This window comes from Nothobranchius furzeri, chromosome 3 (genome assembly GCF_043380555.1).
Source record: "Nothobranchius furzeri strain GRZ-AD chromosome 3, NfurGRZ-RIMD1, whole genome shotgun sequence".
In the NCBI taxonomy this organism is placed as follows: domain Eukaryota; kingdom Metazoa; phylum Chordata; class Actinopteri; order Cyprinodontiformes; family Nothobranchiidae; genus Nothobranchius; species Nothobranchius furzeri.
Genome location: NC_091743.1, coordinates 85,797,044 through 85,813,256, shown reverse-complemented (window position 1 = coordinate 85,813,256; position 16,213 = coordinate 85,797,044). Strand labels below are relative to the sequence as shown.

The 16,213-nt window shown below is 41.0% G+C and overlaps 1 protein-coding gene across 2 annotated transcripts in view; it reads right to left on the bottom strand.

The window, feature by feature from the left end:
• Positions 1-16,213, bottom strand: part of LOC107384683 (activin receptor type-2A) — a 90,097-nt gene that overhangs the window by 32,954 nt on the left and 40,930 nt on the right. For both annotated transcript variants that reach the window (XM_015958055.3, XM_015958056.3), the window contains exon 2: positions 748-955. In XM_015958055.3, the coding sequence (XP_015813541.1) occupies positions 748-955 (208 nt within the window). The remainder of the gene's footprint in view (positions 1-747; positions 956-16,213) is intronic.

Sequence of the window (16,213 nt, the reverse complement as noted above, 5' to 3'; positions counted from 1 at the left end):
ATGCATATTATTGAGCCTTTTATAATAAGTCTGTTATTTCAGTCTGATAAGTTTGTTGTTTCCTATTTTTTAGCAGCAAACCAGTTTTGTTTCACTTGAAACGTTGTCAAATGGAATATTTAACTAATCAACAGAAGCTTAGATTCGAACACTTAACGAAAAAATATTTGGCCTTTAAAAAAGTGAGGCAGTTGAAAGCACAGAGTATGCATGTGCTGGTGCATGGTCAGGATGGTACCACCTCACCACCTTTTATTATTTTATTATTGTTTTATTGTATTTTATTACGTGTTTTGTGTAAAGTGACCTTGGGTGTCCTGAAAGGCGCTTTTAAATAAAATGTATTATTATTATTATTACCTCTGCCTCAGAGCCAGGAAAAACCCTGATGACCATACATTTTTACACAAAATGTGAACTGTTTTTTTTTTATGGGTAAAACAGAAAGTTCCATGTCCGTTGTCATGTCTGAGGCTCATTCCTGCAGCTTGTGATAATCTTACGCACTGGTATCAAATCACAGATCTCAGGTCAGAGTTACATTTATTCTGCTGAACAGTAACAAACAAGAGAGGAAAACAATTACATGAAAAGACTGAAACATTAATATTTAATCCCATTTCTACACATGTAAAGCTTTTTTTTTACCTTTCCAGAAGAACAGAAACTTGATCCGTTTGACCTCGTTAATCTGTCAGAATCTTTCTCTCTCTGTTGTAGTCTGATTTAATCTGACTTCCTGCGTACCTGTCGTAGCAGTTGACGTCATCCAGCCAGCAGCCCTGTCTGACGATCTCGATGGTGCCGGATACGTTCTTCCACGAGGCGAAGCAGTGCAGCCGCTTGTTTTTCTCGTCGTGGCAGTGCTCGATGCCGCTGCGGTTGGTCCAGTCCTTCTCCCAGCTGGAGTTGTAGAAGACGCACTCCTGCGTCTCCGAGCGTCCCAAGATGGCACCTGAGGAGGACAAATAAAAAAAGCTGTTCTGGTCACTGAGAAAGAAGATAACTCGGTTTTGTTTAAATAACCACAGAAAGGACATTTTACAGCCCTCAAAGTAAAAGAGGAAGTGAAGCAGAAATAAAAAGTGCTATATATATATAAATAAAAGGATGAACATTAAAGTCATAGATTAAAGGTTAGAGGCGGAAGCTGGCAAAACAGAAAAGGCTTCTGATTTCTCACCGATCAAAACAGAGAGCTTTCGCAAACCGATATCCGGGAGGGGAAAACAGCGTGACAGCTCGTCAGGCCAGTGCTCCTGCAGCAGCCTCTCTTCACCCGTCAGAGCGTTAGTCAGTTGACAGGACTGAGGATCATCAGAGTTCATCCCTCCAGCTCTGATTCCTACATTCCCTTTTTATTCTTTACATGTTACCTTTTGGTTTTCCAAGACACGTGTACAGTCAGGTCCATCAATATTGGGACATCGACACAATGCTGACATTTTTGGCTGTATACACCACCACCACCACAATGGATTTCAAATTAAACGAACAAGATGTGCTTTAACTGCAGACTGTCAGCTTTTTTTGAGGGTATTTACATCCAAATCAGGTGAACGGTGTAGGAATTACAACAGTTAGCATACGTGCCTCCCACTTGTTAAGGGACCAAAAGTAATGGGACAGAATAAGAACCATAAATCAAACTTATACATTTCAATACTTGGTTGCAAATCCTTTGCAGTCAATTACAGCCTGAAGTCTGGAACACGTAGACATCACCAGACGTTGGATTTCATCCCTGGTGATGCTCTGCCAGGCCTCTACAGCAACAGTCTTCAGTTCCTGCTTGTTCCTGGGGCGTTTCCCCTTCAGTTTTGTCTTCAGCGAGTGAAATGCACGCTCAATCGGATTCAGGTCAGGTGATTGACTTGGCCATTGCAAAACAGTCCACTTCTTTCCCTTCAAAAACTCTTTGGTTGCTTTTGCAGTATGCTTTGGGTCATTGTCCATCTGCACTGTGAAGCGCCGTCCAATGAGTTCTGAGGCATTTGGCTGAATATGAGCAGATAATATTACCCGAAACAGTTCAGAATTCATCGTGCTGCTTTTGTCAGCAGTCACATCATCAATAAATACAAGAGAACCAGTTCCACTGGCAGCCATACATGCCCACACCATGACACTTCCAGCACCATGCTTTACTGATGAGGTGGTATGCTTAGGATCATGAGCAGTTCCTTTCCGTCTCCATACTCTTCTCTTCCCATCACTCTGGTACAAGATGATCTTGGTCTCATCTGTCCATAGGATGTTGTTCCAGAACCGTGAAGGCTTTTTTTTAGATGTTGTTTGGCAAACTCTAATCTGGCCTTCCTGTTTTTGGGGCTCACCAGTGGTTTACATCTTGTGGTGAACACTCTGTATTCACACTGGTGGAGTCTTCTCTTGATTGTTGACTTTGACACAGATACACCTACCTACTGGAGAGTGTTCTTGATCTGGCTAACTGTTGTGAAGGGTGTTTTCTTCACCAGGGAAAGGATTCTTCGGTCATCCACCACAGTTGTTTTCCATGGTAGAAATAAGTAGAAGCGGCCAAATTATCTGCTACTGTGTTTTCACTCATTCTGCCATCAGAGCATTGCATCCGGACATTCACTCAAACCCAGCATTCACAGTTCCGATGGATCCTCCAGTTCAATCTGGTTATAAAGAATGAATGCAGCTAGCAGTAACTAACTAAAATAAGCAGGTGTTTCATAGTGTAGTTCAATATAAACACAAAGCTAGCAATAGCACCCTGGCCCTACCATCAACTTAGCTAACCAAGACATGAGGAAACTGAAAAAGTAGACAGATAACGGGTATCTCAATAGTGTTTTTTGTAACATACAAAAGCTTCTGTGGTCACTGGAATATAGTTGTAAATGAAAGTGCTTTGGGTTGGTGGGATGTCTGTTAGCATTAGCCTGACCCGGGTTTAGCCAACGCACACGTTTTTAATCAGAGAAAAGCCGTTTGTGTCTAGTTTTTATGTTTGGTTAATAAAATGAATGTGTGATAGATTACCTTATTCATGTAAGTAGAGACGTGTAAAAAGATTCAATACAAAACAGAAGTAGTGAATATTCAGTTTGGGACATCCTTTAAAATATCTTGTTTTACAGTTTGTACTTAGTTCTTGCAAATATATTCGGTCACTTGTAATTTGTTTTACAGAAAAGAAAGGAAGAAAACATTGAATTAAATCAGATTTGGAATGAATCTGATGGCACAAAATGTATTAACCCGTGCACAGCAGAAGGACGTGAAATGGCAATTTTGAGGGATTTATCTCCTCACTAATAGTTATGTCTCTTGTTTCGGTTTAATCGTGTATTTCTGTGTGTGTTTTAGGTCAAATAAGCTTGGTAATCTATAAATTACTCCAAGTTAAGTTGAGTTATTGGTGATCATCACTCCTTTCCTTCTGAGGTCATTTGTCTAAGTGTTACCATGGAAGCGCGCCTATGGGCAGCCATGATCAGTTCCTGGTGTGCTTAACCAGCTCTACTGAGGGAGAAACTAACTGACTGAAGAGAGAGGGGGGGAGAGGTGGTTATCTTGTGTTTGTTTAAGTGTAGTTGTTGTTGTTTTTGTTCTTTTGAGTTAAGGTAGGAGGTAAACATGTAAATAGATTGTTTGAAATGTATGTATTCATTTGTGTATATATGTATGTATAGAGGTCTATAACTTTATGCTTCTCTCTGTGTAACTAGTTTTCACGTTTTTTCACGATTCATGGGTTGAGCTTGTGTGGGCCAACCAGTCCAGGAACTATATTGTTCAAAATAATTTTTTTTAAGAATCATGATTGTTTCATTTGTATTAATGTTACTTTAGTTGAAAGGGGCAGATAACATAAGTTTTTCTTCTTTCTGTCCCCTTTTTTCATTTTGGCTTGTAGCAATTTTTTTCTGTATTTTTATTTTAATGTCAATAAATGAAAAATGAAAAAAAATATATATATTTTTTGTTGAGATGTACTTTATTGATTGTAAAACTTCAAGCTAATTGTTTCCCCTGCCCATGTCGTAATGGTTGGTTCTAAGGTAGCTTTACAAGGGCCAGATGGATTTGGCACTGTTGTTGGTCGGTTGATTGCTTGTTAAGGAGAGTCCATGCCCCAATGTCATGGATTGTTTGCATTAAAAAAAAAAAAGATGAAAAGTCAGAGCTCTGCAACATCCTGGACTCTTGCTTTTTCTTCTGTTGACAAACATCTGGTAACATCCTGAGTGAGTGACAAGGCAGAGGCTCTGTCTGAGCCAAAACCTTACAGCAATTAACCACCCGGTTACAGCATTAACGACAATTAACCGGTTCACTAAGTACATCCCTAATTGAAGGTAAACTCTAGTACATCTTTGCTTCACAGAACTGAGGTTGCTCAAAGAGCGATCTACAGCAGGTAAGATATTCATTCTTTATTACCCACTTCGATAGTCCTGTTGTTTTCAGTAGAAGCTAGATTTTACAAGCTCTTAATGAAATTTAAATGAAACATTTAACTTTTAGGTTTTTTTAATCCAATTCTGTAGAATTAGCCTCATTACCCTTTTTGTTCATCGAGTCTCAGAAATGAAAGCAAAACTCCGGAGAAGCAGCTTAAAGAAAGGAGGACGCAGCTTCAGTCCTGGAGGTTAATTTAAGAAAGATGATGTACGTTTCAATAAGCAGGCTGCTTAAGTAAAGCCGGTTAAAGCCACTCGGGTCCCGGATGCGCCGCGGCTCCCTTTTCAACGGCATTAACAGCTGCAGAGACTGAGCGGCTACTTCACCAGCGGGCGAGGTCACGCCGTCTCTTAGCGGGCCTGGCAGGGTTTTCCTTTCGTCAAATCCACTTCAAACAACGCTCAGAACAGTTTCAGAGCAACAGGTGCAGCCCGTGTGGCCCCACAGCGACTGGTTGAAGTGAAAAAACTGATTTTTCAGAAGGAAAAAATAAACCTGTCAGAGAATGTAGATGTAGAAATAATTGGCTGCTCACACAAGTACCACAGGGAAGAGAGACGTGTTTTACCTTCTCTACATTTGAAAAAGTTCAAAAATACACAAAAAACAGCTGTAAATCCTGAAAGTCGAGCTGGAAAACCGAGCCTCTGTCATCACAGGCTGTAAAGATGCCCTAAAGCAAGATGCTCACATCCGCAGCAGGGATTATGTGAGGACAAGCTGCTGAAAAGGGAAGAATAAGGTAATACCAGTTGCAGCGTTGCGTTAGATTACCTACAGTCGTGTTTTGAATCCATCCAGAGGTTTTTTTGGGGGGGGGGGGATGGCTTTGATCTGCGATGACTGATGGATTAGTTTTAAAAACGATAAACGTATTTCTGTCCACATCTCACCTTCAGGCAACAAAAGATAAAAGATTTGATATTTCCTTCGAGTTTCCTGCCTTCAAGTGAGCTTGGATGTGCTAAACCGCCTGCTTGGGTTTGATGAGTTTCTCCATGCCAAACAGAGCTTTTACTTTTGTTCACTTCCGTTCTCCTCAGAAGGGAATGGGTCCCCTCGCCGGCCCTCGCGGGAGATGAAGGCGCTAATGATGGGGAGGTAGCGCGGAAGGTTAGCTCATTAGCAGCGGCTTGTGTAGCAGTGCTGCCGCAGATCCCTGCGGATGTTGCGTTGTGATGTTTGGAGGGCCTGTTTTACATGACTGGAAGTGAATGCAGCAGCGTGAGACGTTTTCTCTGTTTACAGATCATCAGAGGAAAGGCTTTATAATGAGGTTACGGAAGGCAGAAAACACGCAACGACTGTACCTCTGAGTGAGAGGAGACCTAGACGGGGATAACTTAAAAGGAGGAAAGTAGGAAGTGTGAGATATTGTAAAGGGGAAGTATTTGTGTTCCTGAAAAATTAAAGAAATTACTAGATAATAGGGCTGGGGGTAAACGATTATTTTATCGAATAGTCGACTATTCAGAAAATTAATCTAATGATTATTTTTCTATTGCACAATTAACAAAAACCAGAAAATCTCAAATAATTTCCTCAAAAAAATGGATAAATTCTTACTGTAAGAGAATAAACACTACAGGCCTTCCATTTTGTATAACACCGCTTTTATTGTGTTGCGGTTGGTTATGTTCTGGTGACTTGTAGAACTTGGGAGTGCAGGCTGCTGCCTGAGAGGTGGTAGAAGATGGAGTGTCTCCATGCTGCTTTGTTTTGGTCACTTATGTGCGTGAGGCGAGTGGTGTTACAGGTTAAACCAAACTCAGGTGATATTTTACACTAAACCGAAAACCCACAACACTCTAAATGTAATAAAAGGGAGATCTACACCACAAAAAAGATGAACTCTAAACCAAAACGTAACAGCTTATCCCAACGCAAGAAGCTGTTAGCGAAGATGCTAACAGTAGCTTTACCAACATTAAGTTCAAGTTACCAAGTTTAAATAAACCAAAAACACCCAGCAGCAAACAGACCAGCACGGAGGAGAGACTGCTACCACCAAAACAGCTCTCCTAGTGTCTGAAAGAAGCTCCCTAATGAAGGGAGAAGCGCTCCCGGTGATTTTCTGCATCTGCGATAGACACGAAGCAGCGCATCTGACCCCGGAAGTTGTTGTCCGTTGCCGGGAGACGAAGGGGCAAAACAGGAAAATAATCTAGTAGTGGACGGACGTTGTTCCGGGTCTTCGGTATTTGGCGGAGATGTTAGTGAAGGCGGAGAAGATGGCGAACTAGAGGAAAAACAGGCAGATTCCTCCTCTATTTACAAACTCCTGGAGATGCAACAAGTGGGCGCGGTGCGTCGACTTCCGGATCTGACGTCGACAAATTTTTAGAATCGAGCCGTCGACTTCGTCGAGGCTTCGCTACAGCCCTACTAGATAAATTTAATTTCTTGCAGAAATGCTGTTTGAATGCTGATTGCTGAAACTGAACTAAAATGCCTTTAAAGTTTGGCTCTGCCTGCTTTTTCTATGTCTACCCGGTGCTCCATAACTTTTTTTTTGATGCATTGAATTTGAGGGAGTTGAAGGATTTGATGCGTATGCTCCTAGCTGGACTCACAAGATCACAACGTCCCCCGAGACTTCAAAGGGCACAGTTTGTTTATGCTATCTGCCATTAATTCAAAAACAAGGGAATCCCATTTGATATCGTTGTTTGATGTCATTTACGATGTTGTTCCTCTCTACTACTAGGATTAAAGACATGAAAAACACACAGCTGCACTTCTGGAACAGTGCTGGGAGTAAATAAACCGTTAACTCAAATGTTTTGACATAATCTACGTAGATATGACATAGCATCGTTACAATAGTCTTTAATTTAGAAAATTATATGAGGTATTACACGGAAACTGTATGAGATTTCTTGTCTAGCCTTATGCTATCTGCGGAAATTGACGTGTCCCAGAAGTGGCTAGCAAAAAAGAACCTGATCACATCTTTAGCGCTGCGGCACGGCGAGTCGCTTCTGAGACATGTCTAAAATTTTCATCTCCATAGACTATAATGGATTTTATTAGAAGTGACATTCCGCTAGGGGTGGGCGGTATAAACGGTATACGGTAGAAATGATATTAATTTGGCCAACGGTAGAGATTTTGACTATATCAGCCTATCGCAGTAGCGCATGTTGATGACGTCATCAAACGGCGTCTGTTGAGGCTGAAAGCCTGTGGTGGAGGAGGAGGAGGTTCTCGTAAAGAAGACCGGTGCAACATCGGCCATTTGGACTTGGTTTGGCTTTAAGGAGTCGGATGTGGAGCAGAACAATATATCTGCGAAGTATGCTGGAAGAAAGTATTAGCGAATAGAGGGAATACATCTCATTTGTTTTACCACCTCAAAACGAAGCACGTTGTGGAATACGAAGAAAGCCAAATCTGCGTCCTCAACAAACGCCCAGTCAGTCGAGCGGTAAGAAAAAAGGTGGTCTTACACACCAGCAGACGGATATTTTACAAGCATTAGCTAAAGGCACTCAGTGTGAGAGAAATAATAAATGGCGGATTGATATTACAAATGCCATTACCACGTACCTGTGGAAGGACATGGTGCAGTTTCTTACAGTGGAGAAAAGCGGCTTTCGGGACATGATTAAGACACTCGATCCGCGTTACGAGGTAGGGCTGCAACAACGAATCGATAAATTCGATGAAAATCGATTACTAAAAGCGTTGGCAACGAATTGCGTCATCGATTCGTTGTGTCGCACAACTCTTCCAAAAGCGCCCCCCCCCCCCTCCCGCCCGCCGTTGCGCGCAGACCAGAGCAAGTCAGATCAGCGCGAGGTAGAGCCGGCAGATCAGCGCGAGGGAGAGCCGCAGATCAGCGCGAGGGAGAGCCGGCAGACTTGCGCTGCTGCGAACCGGTTCCGCATTGTCGCGCAGCGATCCAGGCAGCTGCTTCCAGCGCACGGTCCATTCTCAAAGTGGCGCAACCAAAAAACTATAATTAGCACACGATCGTTCATGTCCGCACATGTTCTCTATTTTCTGTCTTATTTGTGCCTGAAGCGCGCTACTGCGGAGCTCATCACCTGTGCTGTGGTGATGTCACCTCACGCAGCATCGAAAACGCGCTCTGAGCTTTTCGGTCAGGAGATCCCTTTGATCTGCTCAAAAGTAACTGATGAGGTGAAAAGGTAAGAATCCAGGCAACAGATTTTCTGGAGAATTATGAGGAGATGCAGGAAGATGAGAGACAGACAGGACAGGAAAATAGTTCAATAAAAACAAGAAAACAAAACAAAGTGTTGAAAAGTCAAATGTAGGTAGATTTATCTCCACTACACGTTTTTACCAGTAAAAAACAATAAGTTATACACATGTCATATTTATACATCTGATACAATTCAGATCGCCTTCAAAACTCAGTCACACACCCAGGGCCGTTTCAAGACATTTTGGGGCCAAGGCAAAATGCCCCCCCCCCCCCCATAACTGGGCTCCCCAGAAGCCTCTGTGTAATTCATGCCCTCTCCAGGAGTGTTAGTTATACAGTGTTTATAAAAGCCCCTCAGACATTACTGACATGTTCTAATATTATCAGATGAAAAACTAAATTATCAGACATGCTGTCTCATCTGCTTCTTTTAAAACTTGCAAAACGTAACAAAACTATTTGAAAGCCACTATTTGTGGATTCTCAGAAAGTTTCCATGGAGTGTGTGACAACTTATTTTTTCATTGATCCTATCGTCTAATCTCACAGCTGAAACAAGCATCCTTAATAATCTGTGCACAGGAAGCTTACCGATGCTGTAGTAAAACAAAAGGTATAATAATTTATTATTACTAAAACCTTGTTGCAGCACTAAAGCATAAAAATGAGATTTTGCATTAAATATGCAAAATATTTACATATGAATTGTTTTAGAGCCCTTTAATTGGCAGAATCTGATATTAATTTAGTTCTTACAAAAAATGGGTCCCAACATGGTTTGTGTGGCGTTGCCATAGTGTGACGTCATAGGCACAGATCCCCTGTCCTCTTGTTTGGAAATGGAAATATGGTCACCCTATATTAAACAAACTGTCCACCCGGGCTTTTGCGCTGCACAGAGACGCTTCGCTGCCTACGACTGAACGTCAGTTGAGAGTCAGTCTCATGCAGACTGACCAATGAAGAGAGGGCCTCAAGTTAAGACCCTCTCCTCATTGGTCAGTCCACACGAGGTGGGTCAAAGGTTACTCTGGGCGGGTTACATGTTGTCAGGCATTCAAGTATTGAGTATATTTACTGCATATTACAGTAAAATATTCTGTATGTGACCACATTATGGTGATCCTTGGGTCGTGATGATGGAGCCCTTGAATATTGTTGCCCAGGGTACAACAAAGTGTTAATCTGGCCCTGGTTCCGCCGTCACATTCCCGCAGAAACTGGTTGATCACACCGGGGCCAGACTACTAGCATGTGGTTTTACAACCACAATGTCCTCAGAAGCAAAAACGCTTTTAAAAGGGATGGAGGAGTCCTAACTGTTGCTGCAGGCGTGTTGTGTGAGAGTGCAGTTATATACTGGTTAATATATTTTTGGGTTCAGTTGCTTTCATGTGGCCTAATGTGAGTCTATTTGGGATCATTGGAATGATCAGCAGCATTTCTTGATGTGACTTTATGGCAGTTGCCCAGGGCATCATCGCAAGGAGGATGGCATTCATTTACTTTTGTTTTATTTGGTATTTTTTCAGTCAGTTTTGGAAATAGTGATCAATTTTGATTAATTCACAGCCTATGTTTAATTACATTTAAAATAAATGTCAACAGATGAGATCAAACAAAACAGATGAGAATTGCCCTTAAGCTGTTTAACTTGGACCAAGCATTTTAGGTCACAGATAGATGTAGCTTAGGGTCTCTGTCTATACACCTTATAAGTCAATTTAGGTGATGGCATGTTGTTTTTATGCTATTGAACTGTTTTCTAATAATGTTGTGTTAAATAAAGTGAAGGAAGGAGAGAAATAACGTTTCCCTAGCAGTTTTTAAAAATTTCCCCATGTAATCCGATTAATCGATTAATCGTGTCGAGACCCCATCCGATTAATCGATTATCCAAATAATCGTTTGTTGCAGCCCTATTACGAGGTACCGAGCCGCAAACACTTCAGCCAAACAGAAATGCCAAAACACCCAACATTTTTTTTTATTAAAGAATGGTGTGTTCCATTTTTTGGAAAAAGATCTGTTACACATCTTAAATATTACTCGTACAGCTTTTAGATTTTTGCACGATACATTTTCTTTCTTAAAATGGCATTTTATACTGTTTGAAGTGTGTTCATTCTGCTGCTGCAATGTATCTGGTATGTGAGTATGTTTAGAACAGTCGTTTTTGACATATATACAAAAGAAAGTCATATATCGCAATGTATACCGTTATCGCACATTTTTCAAATTATATAGCAATATAAATTTTAGGCTATATCGCCCACCCCTACTTTCCGCTGCCATTCCGCACTTCCAATGCTTCCAGTGTCGGGTTAATTTTCCTGGGGCTCTTATTGTGAAGAGATTGTAAGGCAAGTAATGTCTCTGTTTGCTGTCAGGATAACAAAGATGGTGGTGGGAGTCGTTAAACTGTATGATTTAGTAAATCTGTCATGTAAACAAACACGTATGACCTTAGGGGCTCTCCACAAGTTAAACTGATAAAAGCGTCTTAATCATAGGACCACAGCAGACGTTTCCCCTCACGTTGTGCAGGTGGATATTTTTAGGACCTACGAAAATTATAAAATTATTTTATAAATGTTGATAAACCAGTTTCAGGAGCAAAACAATCACAGACAAGGCTGAATATACAGTTACAAACTTCTTTTGACAAAGAAGTCACACTGCTTTATGGGCTTTGAGGAGAGATTGTGGACATTAATTTAAAACAAATTAATAACAAAAAACAGATTTAAGACTTAAATAAATGTAATAATGATCGGATTTGGAAAACAGAAATGTATTTCAGACTTATAGCTGACTCAAAGTTTACAAAGAGCAAAAAATAAGTTTTAAAAGAGGAAAAAGTAAAACATGTTGATCAAAAATGCTTTCAGCTCTTAGATCAGGAGAGTTTTAGCAGCTGACAGTTTTACACACAAGTCAGGGAAGGATTCGGAGTCGTTTTATCTTTCAAATATGACGATTTTGTGTTATAAATATTATTTCTAAGGCTCAGTGAGGTCCTCTCTGGTTCATCACCACCGTGTCACCCCTTCACCTAAAACACTGAAACAAACAGCAGCTTTAAGGTTTTCACATCTGAAATAAAGCCTCAGAGCACATTCTTATAAAGCGTGACTACACCTTGTGTAAATTGACAGCAGCAGATGCATTTCTAAGTGTGACAGCTCTTGCTTTTTAAGAGCAGTGAACAATCCTGCCGTCTTTGTTCTCCAGCCAAGGCGAGCTGCAACACCTTGACAGCACCATTCAAGTATTACACTGCTCCTCAAAGAGCTGGGAGCCATGTGAACTGCAAATACAGCACTCTGTTGTAAACACAACCGTTAAGAGCTGGAATCAATCACTCCTCTGAAACGAGGTGACAATGCCGGCCGGCTGCCTATAGGGCTGTGTGCCAAAGGTGGGCAGTAGCTGCTCGGAAATATGTCGGATATGAAGGACATAAAGCAGAGGAATCAATCTTCTGACTGAGTTGCAGCTTTCACTAAAGTTCACTAAAGAGGATAATGTCAGAGCCCACAGGAGAGATTGTGTAAGGACGTACAATGGAGCTTCCACCCACCAGCACGCAGCCAGGAAATAAAGCCACTTTGTCTCAGGAGAGGAGCTCACACATAGAAATGTCAAACATGATCAGCTCTCTTTTGTTTACCGTAATGTGAAAAAAATATCAGGAGAGAAAAGGCAGAATGCTGATGACGTGATGATCTTCTCTACAGCGGTGACGCTAACACACGGCTCATAATAAAGGAAACTTAGGATATGGTTTTCCACAGAAAGCCTTGAACATGAAAGTTTCTTTAGATGTTAGACGTGAAGTGCTGGATGCAAAACTACCGTAAGTAAATAAAAAGATCTGCAGAGGCATTCTAACCTGTTTTAGTTTGGCCTGATCACAATTTAGTATGTTCTTACAACACACCATGCCCCATAGGTTAACAATAGTACGTCGTTTTGGATAAATGAGTCTGCCAAATAAACAAAGGCTAAGAATGTTACGCAGTCATCACAATTAAAAATGGCAGAATGATAACAAAACACACTGGCAGAGCATGACCCAGCCTTTGATGCGTAAATGATTCTTAATGCAATAGAAGTGTTTTACCCAAGAGCTTAGCAGCGCATCCCTCTTTACAGGGTGCCTTTCAGATGCTAATCGGCAACTTAAGTGTTCTGCCAACACATTCTCACACCCAAGTCGTCAAAATATGACGCGTGTGACCAAGCGTCAATATGATGATTCGGGACGCCCCAGTGCGTCAAGAGACGACGATCAGGGACAAACTGATGACGCAGCATCCCAGAGTGTCGGTATCCGACGCCGGTGGTGAGACGGACATTAGAACTACTTGTGAACAACTTAATCTTCCCCTCACCACAATCCTAACCTTAAGGTCACAGTTTATGGACCTTAAGGTTAGGATTGGGGTGAGGGGAAGGTTAAAAAGTCAAATAATGGCTGTGTGACCGTGCGCGTCAAACAGTGACGCCAGCGGAGCCACGTGACACAGCGTGTCCCTGATCGTCGTCTCCTGACGCGCTGGGGCGTCCCGAATCGTCATATATTGACGCTTGGTCACACGCGTCATATTTTGACGCCTTGGGTGTGAGAATGTGTTAGTTCTACACAGCAGGTCCTGCGAGGTTACAAAATTACAAGAATTGCAAAATCACTCGTGTAATTTTGGCAGTTAACACTATAACAACCATAGAAAAAGATAGCATGAAACCAAAGAGGTCTGCTGTTTATTTTTTGTTCTGTTTACCTAGGCTATGGAGGTATCACAGTTAATGACGCATTATTTTTACTAATTAGACAACTGGAAATATGCACGTCTTTTATTTTGAAACTTTCTGGATGTTAGGGTTGCTCAATTATTCGAATTTTCATCACAATTGTGATCTGAGTTTTTAACGATTATAAAAACAAAACGAGCCGACTATTTGCTTCTCCCTCTTGCACTGCTCCAAGTTGCAAATGAAGCGTCCCTCCCACAGTGTTGCCAAATTAGCGATTTGTCGCCATTTCCAACAGCTTTTCAACCCCAGTCTTGACTTTTTAAATCCTAAAAGTACTTGGCGAACAAGCCAGAAACATTTTTGGTAACCCATTGCTATTTTCTGGATAACCGTTGTCGATATTTACCGCAGGTTAGCAAAACACTCCGGACCGACTTTCCGGACATTAGAAAAGGGAATGATGTATGTGTCAGTCTGTTTACATTCCTGAGCAAAATACCAAATTTACTAAAGCATTCAGAAAGTGAAATACTTACTTACTTGAATACCAAGAAACAACCTAAAATGAAATGCTGTGTAATTATTTAAAGGAAAATAATCTGTAAAATGTTTTAATGTTTTTGTGGACTTTTAATTTTTCCATTTTAAATCTTTGGTATTGAAGCAACTTTTCTAACGTAGAACTTTTGGTGGGGCACAACCAAAATGTATTTTCTTCCTGACTATGGTTCTACTCAAATGAAACTTTAAATAAATGTTATTTTCTAGCTGATAATTTTTCACCCTTTTTCTCTCCCCAAGTTCTGACAGCATTTTGCCCCATGGTGTGTTTAAACGAATTAAAGGCAGTAAGAAAGGGGAGAAAAAAAGAGTTAAAACAAAGAAGACAATGGAAATAAAATAAAGTAGCTAAAAGAATCAGTGTGTCGTTTTCTTCCTGTCTAGTTTCATGATAATAATGGCTGATTGTGAGACTGAGCTGGGAGCTAAGCTAATGTGGAGGTTATTTAGGAGGGAAAACAACCATTTAAATGCCACATGGAGTCAGCCTGAGGCTGATTCCAAGAAATTCCAACAATAAACTGAAGACTTTGTGATGCTAAATAGATCATCTTCCTTTTAGAATGAAGCACTTTGTTTTTCACGTCAAAATAAATCTTTGCTTTGTGTGCGAGAAGTCCAACAGTCAGCTAAAAGAGTCTGCTGTGACCTTATAACATTTTATAAAGACACTTCTTTCTCTTCCACTCATACAGGAGATTTATCAAGTTTAACCGTGACCTACTTTAGTTCCAAAAACGTCTTATTACCCGACCCACTTCTCAACGTGCCAGGGCTTAAAAAAAATTAAATACACCCCTTTCAACTGTAAGACTTTTAAAATTTCCCGACATTTAATTTTTTCCCTTTTCCACATTTTGCACATTTAGCTGGTGTCATCCAAGCATGAAGAATACAAGAAATCAGATGCAAGATCAGTCAGACAAGAGGTTGCAAACATGGGAGGTGTTTTTCTGGATGACGGAAAAGATGACAAACTTGGCAGAGATTACACAACTGGAGGACATTACTAAACATCTGGAGGCACCATTGAAAACTGGATTTATGTTGGTCAGGTTGCCAAGTGATCCCACCAGGTGGATGTGATTCTAAAAACCTGAATCTGAGCTACAGCAGACTCCCCAAGAGCGACAGCAGGCCAATGTTTTCCACAGAAATGAAAATCCAGACTCTGGACAAAATTTACCTAACAGAAACCAGATCGGCTCATCCGATAAGTCCGAGTTCAGTCCCGTTTCATCAAAGCAACCAAATCAGTTTTGAGACCAAAGAGAACCAACAGTTTTGTGCTTAAACAGGACCTTAGACTTACACGAACACGAAACAGTGTTCGCTGAAGTGAAGAATGAGCTAGAATCATGATTTTTGGCTGCACCCCAAAAAAATCTCAATGTGGATCAACGTTTAAACCGTAGAACCGCATTCACTCATTACTGTACTACAAATATATAATCTATAATTAAAAAAAATTAAAGGTTCCATATAGTGCTAATTTTAAACCTTTGAGAGCAAAGGGTAGACACAGTATATGATAAAATATTCCCGTTGGCACAATTGAGAGGTACACTTTGTTTCAGTGAAACTCCACCCACACCTTCTCCGACAGAATATGCCAGGTAGTGGCTGTATTGGCTATGGTCGTCCAGCGGTAAAGGTCATAGGCTGACGTGTTTTCAACTCCTGGTGGGGTCGGCAGTAATTTAATTAGACAGCCGAAGCGGATTTCTTGTTTTTATATTTTAGCTTTATTGATTATTTTCTGCAATTTTTATTGTGTCTCTAAAGATCTTTGAATTTGGTCATTTCCAAGCAGCATTTTAGTTGATTTAAGCCTGATTCATACTTCTCCATCTGCATCGGTGCGGAGACACACAACGTCATTATGCGTTGGCGACAGGTCTCTCCGACGGGCTCACAGAGGGTGACCGAGGCATGCCCAAAATTTTGAACATCCGTCGAAAGTGACAGACACCACAAGCTTGTGATTGGTCAGGACGCTGCTTCCTGTATATGTCACCAGCACCACTGTAGCTCAGTTAAAAGGTAAAAAGATATTTAGCGGCAGACCCAGAAATGATTGAAGGAAAAAGTCTGAAAATATTAGCATTTATTCACCCGTGAGTGAAGGAGCACAAAATATGGAGCAAATGTGGACGGAAACGACGGGAAATGTGATTTCAGAGTTGGTGAGCGCATGAAGAGGTGGAGGAGAATAAAGAACTACCGTAGTTTGTCTGCAATATAAAGTCTCTGAAATATATAAACATCTGGGTTTTT